This window comes from Esox lucius, chromosome 16 (genome assembly GCF_011004845.1).
Source record: "Esox lucius isolate fEsoLuc1 chromosome 16, fEsoLuc1.pri, whole genome shotgun sequence".
Taxonomy (NCBI): domain Eukaryota; kingdom Metazoa; phylum Chordata; class Actinopteri; order Esociformes; family Esocidae; genus Esox; species Esox lucius.
Genome location: NC_047584.1, coordinates 25,748,341 through 25,756,858, shown reverse-complemented (window position 1 = coordinate 25,756,858; position 8,518 = coordinate 25,748,341). Strand labels below are relative to the sequence as shown.

The following is an 8,518-nucleotide window of genomic DNA, read 5'->3' as shown; positions in this document are numbered from 1 at the left end:
TGTTCTGGATTATGAAACTGCTAGTTTGATTTTGCACTGTTATTGAACGTTTTGTTTTATTAAAGTTGGTTTTGAGCCGAATGCTATTTAAGTTGGAAGTCTTAAAGGCTAAGCACTTTATTTTTTTCAATATTTTACAAGTGGTGTCTGTATGAATACAGAAATATTAAAGAGTTTATTTAAACCTGCTTTAATGTCTCTTACTGCACTCCATGGGATGCACACAGTGATGAGAATGTATTTCACAAAAAATTTACAATCAGCTAAGAAAATAAATATAATACATTTACAACCAACAGACACTACAGTGCATTCAACTCACACAAAACACACATTTAACATTTGTCAAACTCACACAACCTCTCACCCCAACAGAGATGTGGCCACGGTACGTTACATGAAGAGTGCTACGGCCTGTTGTCTATGACTACATTGCCATCTTTGTCTTTGACCCGGAGGCGTCCGGTGGGGTAACTGGTCTCCTGTCTGCCGTCTGTATAGACAGTCTTCACAGTGCCATCTGGGTATTCTCTCCTCTTGTAGTCAGCAGTGTGGATCTCCTTCTGGCCTGTGTTGAACTGGATCTCCTTACTTCCGTCCCTGGAGGAGCGCAGGTAATCGGTAAAAGTTACAGGAAATGCACTTCAAGGGACAGTTAAACCAGGTTTTCGCTCCTACCCTGTACCTGGTAGAAAATTAAGGTAACTAATTAGTTGAGAATGCTCCTCACCATGTCTAGGTCTTAACTGGACACCAATTAAAAGGAAAAAATAAACCAGCAGACACTTGACCCTCCATGGAATAAGTCTGAAACTTCCCTAAAACATTATGTAACCTGTTTTATTCAGTGGAGTTTATATTATAAACCAGGTCCTTCGAAATGCTGATTGGCGAATACCACAACCTGTGGTGCCTAATAGCTTATTTAAATCCTTAATGAAACCAGGTGTGGAACTGTTCATCAATAGCCGTTATCAGACATGCTAGAGGAGTGTAGGTGACATAAAGAGGTGTGATCAATGGGCTTACAGGTTAACTTGAATGATGGTCCCATCAGTGAGCACACTCTCCTCCCTTCCATCAGGATACAGGTTCTTGATGGTCTGGTCAGGGAACGTGATCTCCTTACGGCCATCAGGGAAGTGTTTTTCTGTCAAAGAAAGTTTGGATTTCGGGTCAGAGCAGAGGATGAAGGAGGGAACAAGTTTGACTTGGGGCACAGAAAGCCGGGCCTCTCAAACGCCAAAAAGACATGGTGTGCCGTTGGTGCTTCATTGATGACGTTGATAAGTTACCGCTACAATATCTGGGCGCAGAGTGACCTTAGCGTCGACACGGTGTCCTGCTTAGTCCCCCAGTCATTTTTAACAGAACGTCTTCTGGATGAAGGCTGAAGTATTTTCAATAAAAGCTTTGCCTAGGTTGGCTGACTGTACACCAATCACATTGGTGCACAGTAAAATAGTTTGCTGTTGAATAAACACAACCCAGTTTTACCAGTCTGGTTGTTGGGGAACTGCAGAACCTCCATGCCGTCTGGATAGGTGGTGTGAGTGGTCTGGGCTTCAGCGTAGTAGTAGATCTGAAAGAGAACCCAGTACTTTGAGACCCTGGCACATAAGACGTCAGAACGGTGTATTATGTTTGGGGGGGGGTAGTCATAGCCAATGACTCACCACTCTCTGGTCAGCCATGACCTGCTTGATGTCCCCGTTGAAGAAGGTGACCTTGGCTGTCAGTCCGTCTGCAGACACCTCCTTCCTGGTCCCGTTGGGAAACACAATGCGTCTCCCTCCACAGGGCAGGATGGTCTCCACCTGAGACAGGAACATACACCCCCCCAGTGGTTGAAAAACTAAGTCACCAGTCAACTGTGTCTGCCAAATGACCTAAATGTGACAAAACGCTACACAAATCCATTAAAACAGCTCATTATGGACAAAAGTCACCCCAGGAAACTACTCACCTTTCCATCAGGATGGGTAAAGACCTCCTGACTCGCATCTTGTTGACCTTTGACCTGTGTGTGACAGTACGTCTACACTGAAACACAGTGGTACTCGACGACAGGATGCACAGCGTATAAACCGTAATAAATAAATAAACACTCTTTAATGGGTAATTATATTGGTACACAGCAGGTAGAGGAATGTCACTGAGGAAGTGGCTCATGTCCAAACTCACAGGGGACAGATGAGGAGGCTGGTCCTGGCTCCTGCTCAAAGACGCCAGTTGTCCCTCCGAGCGGTGACTTTGAGTGGGCCCGGTCCCTGGGTCGGACCTCTTCAGGATGCCTTTGGTGGCGCCTGTTAGCGGTGATACAGATTGGTCAGAAAAAATGTCCCCATTCAACTCCCTTTGAGAGCGTAGTTAACATCAGGCTCGGCGTGGGTCAGCTCCTAGCACCTTGACCTGTGCGGCTGGGTTCAGGAGGGCTGCTTCTGGACGAGCTGCCGCTGGGTGACGCGCGGTTCCTCGCCGTTTCGGGGCTCTGAACACACAGACACACACAGACACTGCATCAGGGTCGGCCTGCGCAGCACAGACACGTCCACCACACGTGGAACATCGACACGGGGGCAGCAGTTCATCCGTGAACTCACTGTTGACTTGAGGCCCCCGTCTCCGAAGGCAACGCTGCTGTCCGACGGCTTGGGTCCCTCCTTTTCTCTCTCCCTCCGGTCTTTCTCTCGGCCGTAGTCCGTCCCGGTCGTCCTCCAGGCGCTGAGGCGTAGTTTCTCCAGTGCGCGGACCTCGTCTCTCAGGGCGCCGTTTTCGGAGCTCAGGGTGTCTATCTGCTGCCGGAGGCGGCTGTGCGTGGTGGACCATCGGCTCTCTCTCCGCTTCAGCTCCTCCTGCAAGGAACTCAGCTGTTGCTTCAGGGCCTGAGGGAGAGGGGCGCCAGGTTCATTAGGGGTTACACCACCTCGTCAAAACGTGTACGCCAAATAAACAGGTCTTTGCGTCTCCGTCCACACCTGGATCTCGTCACGCTCCTTCTTGTCCGGTATGGCCCTGGCCGCGGAGGCGTGCTTCTCGAACACTTTGCGTTCCTTCTGCAGCTTCTTGGTTTCCTCCCTCTTGAGCTCCTCGATCTTTGCCAGCTCCTCTGCCTTCCGCTGCTCAAACTCTGCCCTCTCCTTCCTGTGAGGCAACAACATCAATGTCGGACACTTTAAAAGGGCCGGCCAATCGACTTGGAAAATGATCACGCAGTATATTGGCTGGTAGTTTTGCACTTCACATGGATGAGTAACACCTGTGGCGACGTGTTTGTGATATCCAAGTGTTGTGCATATCAATGAGGACAAAGTACAACTTGAACTGTCTGAAGAGGTAATGAAGTTATTATTATAGTTACCGGCTGTTCTCGGGGTTCATACCGTGGTGGTTAATTATGGTAAGGAAGTATCATTAAAACAATACTAAAATCTGATGAGTTAACAGACACTTTGTTAACCCCATATCGATCCGAAACACAGATCATTAAGTACATTTTCTTTTAACAATGCCTTGCACCAAACCACCGAATGACAGAAAAACCCTCATTTGGACGAGACGTTACCCGAGGTTCTCTTGGGTCTTCTCGTTCTCCCGTCTGAGTCGGGCCAGGGCGGCGTTCTCCGTCCTGAATCGTTCTATCTCCAGCTCCATCTCCACCAGCCTCTCCCTCAGCTGCCTGGACTGCTGCTGTTGGCCTGGACACAAAAAAGACAACCAAAACGTATCACGGTCACACCAGGCCCGGGTCGGGTACGGTTTCCCACCGGTTCAGTGGTGAGTGAGCTGGTTCCTTACCCGGGGCCTCTTCCACCTTCCCAGGCTCTGGTTGAGGAGGGGAAGGGCCCTTTGGCTTCAGCGAGGGAAACAGCCTGGCCATGAGCTGGGAGGCGGGCGGAGGTGGATCTGGCTCCTGGTTGGCTGGTGTGATAACCGACGCCCTGTCCAGCTCCGCCCTATTGGCCACAGCCACCTTTCTTTTTAGCATCCTCTCCGGGGGTGAGCCGCCATCGGCCAGTGTTGTGGGAGTGCGGCTTTTACCCGTGGCGTCACCTCTTGTTCGGCTGTTGGCCTTAACTATGCTGCCAGCCTCCTCAAGGTCATTCCAGGTGTCATCGTCATCAAATACCAACTGACCGTCGCGGCCCCCTTCTTCTCTCTCCTCCAATAGGGTGGAGTCATCAAGGTCACTCTCCGCGCCCTCCTCTGCAGGGCCTGAACGGCCCGCTCTGTCCTGGTACGACCTCTTGTCGTACGGAGGGGTGGATGCGGGGTGTGGGTTTTCCCAGAGGCTGCTGGGAAATGTAGTTAGGTACGACGGTGTGGCGATCTCCTTGCATTCCTCAGATTCGGAACCGCTGTGAAATGAGATGTCAGAGATGTCCTCGCGTGGTTTGCTGCCACTCAATTCATCTTCCTCCTCTTCCACAATGGCTCGGCCGTTTTCCCACATTGCGACCTCCTTTGCCCTCGCTGTGGAGACTGCTGAAGATTCAGACGAGCCGGTGCCCCCCTCAGGTGGTGAGGGCTTAGAAGACTTAATGGGAGTGGAGGAGAGGCGGCGTGGCTGGTACCCCTTGCTGCCTTTAATGGGGTTCTGCTGGTCCAGTTGTAGCACCTGTATGTTCACATGTACACGTATGGTTTATGCAACAGCGGGAACATGTTCTATACATTCACGGGCTTCATAGCGGAGCCCAGATTTTTAAAACCATTCATTTAAAAGAGAGTTGAAAGATAAATGACACACCTTCATGACGAAGGATGAGTTAGAGGAGAAGGAGAGTTCCTCAGCTGCCTGCTCTAGCAGCTCAAACTCCCCCAGCTCCACACTCTCCTTCTGACGCTCACAGTCCCAACGCCGCAGCTTCTGCTGGAACGACAGCTCAAGGGAATACTCCGGAACCATGGCCCGTTTGCCCTCCACTGACCCATCCGGGCTCAACGGACCACTTCCGTTCCTCGCCAGGGCTCCAGTCTTCACCTCAGGCCCAAACGGTTTAGTCACAGCCCCAGGAGTTCCACTTCCGGGTGGAGAAGACCCAGCCAGGCTGTTAATAATCGCTGTGTTTGGTCTCAGACAGCCAGGCGTCTCCATATTCTGTCCGTGGTGACTGCCCAGGACTCTGGGTTTCACTCGTGCTTTGCTCTCGGGTCTGCTATTGTCCGCGGGGGATGAGGAAGCGTCTCTGGGTCTGTTCTCCTTGTTGACCACGGCAGTCTTGCGTTGAACGGGGGGGCGTTGGCTGACCCTCTGAAGTGGCTTGGGTTCTGAGACCCAACGGGTGCTGACTTTGGCCTGGGGTTTGGGATCTTTTTGGGGTCTCCCCCTGTTGAGCGGAGGGGCTTGGCTTTTGTTAGTGAATCTGGAGAGGCCCTCCCCTCGCCTCAGGAAGGCTCGTTTACTATTTGCTCTTGGGCTGGCTACATCTGCTGCCTCTGGGCCCTATTGGGGTGAAGTGACATTTTTGCATGCTTACAAACTGAAGAGTATCTCTAAAGACCATTAGCTGTCAAATGTGTCCTTTGGTGTTGGCTACCTTCCTCTTCGATCCACAGCCTATATTTAATCTACTGACAATAAGGTGGGCCACTGACCTGGCACTGTTGGGCGCTCTTCAGTCTCTGTGCCTCTAGTCTCAGCTGTTCCTCCAGGAGCTCCTCAAACGTCTGCTTCTGACCCCCTATCCCTGGTTTAATGGGCCTGAAAACACAGGACCACACAGTCAAATCAGTTATTTCACATTCTGCCCCATCTGTTGACTAACAATATAGAAATACAACATGTTTAAATGTCTCAGCCTCAAAATATGAAAATAAGGATTTACCTGTCCTCTGAGTCTGGTTCCGTGTTATATACTCTGCATGCTTGGCCATCTCCAGTCACAGCGGGAGCAAAATGGGGGGATGAATTGACTTCATCCAACTCATCATCCCCACTGACATCCCTACTCAGCTGATGATGTTCATATGGACTGCTCCAGGCATCTGTCCCTATTATGACAGAGTTGAAGTCACTTATGATTTTAAAAGAAAGTGTTTTGTTTCTTTTTGAAATTACTTCAGGCTTCTTCTGACGGCTTGTCCTACCCAGTGTTTCATCCTGGTCCTTGCTACTTGGAGGCTGGAACGTGGGCACCCGTCTCCAGATTTGGGAAGACGCAGGCTCCTGTGGGGGGCCTATAGGGTAGCTCTGGCCTGCGTGGGGTGTGTCAGAGAGCGGGCAGCCGTCTAACAGAGTGCCCTCTCCTGAGTCCGCCCCAGCCATTGTGGAGGTCTCCATGGAATCTGTGGGAAATTGCAACATCTTTTTAAAAAAAATCATAGATTACACATTTTATTGAATATACCTACTTTATCCACCCTGCTGAGTAATAACACAAAATTAACAGTTGGGCTGGGAACTGCCAGGAACTTCATGACACGATATCAACATGATTCTAATGTGCTGATACGATATGAACTGCAAACCTCTGGATTTTCATGATTCAATATATGTTTTTGCGACTCAATACTGCACTACTCAATGTTGCAAACACTACTCAATGTTGCAAACACTACTTGCTGAAGACAAACAAGAGAGACATGAGAACATTTTGATTAGTCAAGGAAGTAAAAGAGCTGAAAAATTGGTTCCCATTTTTAAAAAAAATTGACACAAGCACACAAATACAGCAAACTATTAAAAAAATAATATTGTTACAATATCAGTAGACAATATAAAAATGTATCTTTATTGACAAATTTCCCGACACTAAAAATAGTGTGCGTTTTCAGTACCTGTGTCATTCTGCTGGGCAACATTCACCATGCCCAGGAGCCTCTGCTGTTCCTCCTGGAGACGGATCAGCTCCTCCAACTGGTGCGCTTTCAGTTGTTCCTGCATGTGTTGCTGCCACTGCCTCAGCTGAAACACAGTAGATACAGAATGAATAATCACAGCTTCGGCTGAAACAAAGCACAAACTTTGATGATCACTGCCTCAGCTGAAACACAGAAAATACAGTACGAATAATCCCCATTAGTTCCTGCCAAAGCAGAATCTACTCTTCCTGGTGATCACAAATAACAAAACACTGAAAAATATTAGACCTGAACAAATGTTAAATAAATCTGTGTAAAGTGTGTAGATTGTGTGTTTTTTTCATCGCAGTCTTTGTAGTGTCATAAATGCCATGAGTTTTATCAGTCTTTTGAAGGTAATTTTGTTTTGGTTTGACTAACTGAGTATATTTTACATTTTACTTGTGTTCCTGTTATCCAACAGTAGATATAGTGGCCCATCTACCTGGCATTAACATGCCATTTTTTAACAGTAATAATAGTATTTGAAGAAGCCATTGAATACGGGTTTCTTACCTGCTGGAGTTTGAGCATCAGAGGTAAGTCCTGAGACTGTCCAACCAACTTCGCAACACTGTCCATCTCGGGAGGTAAAGTCGACCCAAACTGTCTGTCAGACACAGTCATATCCCCTGGCTGCTGGTTCTGTTGGATACATTCTTCCCTGGAGTATGCATCATGGACGAGGGAACTGACACTGATGCAACTGCTGCTACTGGACACAGGGAGGGGAACGAACTGGGAGGCAAAGGAGTCGTCCACACCCCGGGACCCCCAGATTGGGCTGTGTCGAAGAGATTCAGCCAGGTCCGGGGACGGGTTCAGGATTACCCCAGCCCGGGAGCTGCTCGGTATCCATTTGGCCAGGAAGTTTGTTTGGGACTGCGGAGCCTGCAACCCAGCTGGAGATGACATGACAATATTCTCCAGACAGGGCCTATCCAGGACAAATGCAGATTTAGAGACAGGTCAAAAGTCAGGTCAAAGGGTGCCATATTTAAGTAACATTTAGGTCGTTTAGCAGATGCTCTTTTTCTGTGCGGCTTACATTAATGAGTGCGCACATTTCCATACAAAATGCGCACCAATACATGGGGACCAGTCGTACAGAACGCGAATATTTTAGTTGGTAACAATGCATGTCACATACACGGTGTGAAGCTTTAGAAACAGAAAATTACAGTTTAAAGGACTGTTGTTAGCAACAGCTCGGCACTGTAGAGTACTGTACGTACAAGTAGTGTCTTGCATTTCCACTTTTCCATTTAATTTGACAACAATTAAATGTAGATTCTGAGTTGTACCCGAAAATAACTTAACATATATTTATATATATTTGCTGAACACAGCAGCTTCAACACAGTACAGTAGTGTAGCCTATTCCCGGCCACACTGCACTGACAACGCCTAGGGAGTTATTCCTATCGATAGTATATATTAGACTAGTTAGCCAGAAAACTTGCAACACTGTTTGATCATTGTAGGCAAGCTATATAAAAGTTGTCATTTGGGCTTACAATGACAAATACATACGTTACATATATAAGGTACCTTGTTTTACATGCGACGAGTCCACGTATCTTCGTATTTTAAAGACACACAAGAAACGGGAGTTTCGAAGTGTAGCGCCATAACAAAACAAAGCCCGCGAGAGAGAATAGTAAAGCGCATTGCA

At 48.2% G+C, this 8,518-nt stretch overlaps 1 protein-coding gene across 2 annotated transcripts; it reads right to left on the bottom strand.

Moving 5' to 3' along the window:
* Positions 1-86: 86 nt before the first annotated feature.
* On the bottom strand, positions 87-8,498 carry cenpj (centromere protein J). 2 transcript variants are annotated; one of them, XM_020055122.2, is made up of 18 exons: positions 8,395-8,498; positions 7,360-7,780; positions 6,781-6,907; positions 6,091-6,288; positions 5,829-5,994; positions 5,599-5,704; positions 4,751-5,446; positions 3,799-4,618; positions 3,566-3,698; positions 2,979-3,144; positions 2,604-2,885; positions 2,407-2,491; positions 2,185-2,306; positions 1,967-2,020; positions 1,677-1,817; positions 1,498-1,582; positions 1,030-1,150; positions 87-600 (listed from the first exon to the last, which is right to left on the bottom strand). In XM_020055122.2, the coding sequence occupies exons 2-18, from the start codon at positions 7,756-7,758 to the stop codon at positions 408-410; spliced, it is 3,894 nt and encodes a 1,297-aa protein (XP_019910681.2). In that variant the 5' UTR covers positions 7,759-7,780; positions 8,395-8,498; the 3' UTR covers positions 87-407. The 2 variants fall into 2 exon arrangements, with proteins under 2 accessions (XP_019910681.2, XP_012993453.3); XM_013137999.3 differs by having other exon boundaries at positions 2,413-2,491.
* Positions 8,499-8,518: the final 20 nt, after the last annotated feature.

What these genes read in the sequence shown, in the direction of transcription:
- cenpj (XM_020055122.2), bottom strand. Translation starts at nt 7,758, where the DNA reads ATGTCATCTCCAGCTGGGTTGCAGGCTCCGCAGTCCCAAACAAACTTC. An exon ending in GAACCAGACTCAGAGGACAG is followed by an intron (nt 5,705 to 5,828) that starts GTAAATCCTTAT and finishes CTGTGTTTTCAG; the next exon opens with GCCCATTAAACCAGGGATAG. An exon ending in TCATGGCTGACCAGAGAGTG is followed by an intron (nt 1,583 to 1,676) that starts GTGAGTCATTGG and finishes GTTCTCTTTCAG; the next exon opens with ATCTACTACTACGCTGAAGC.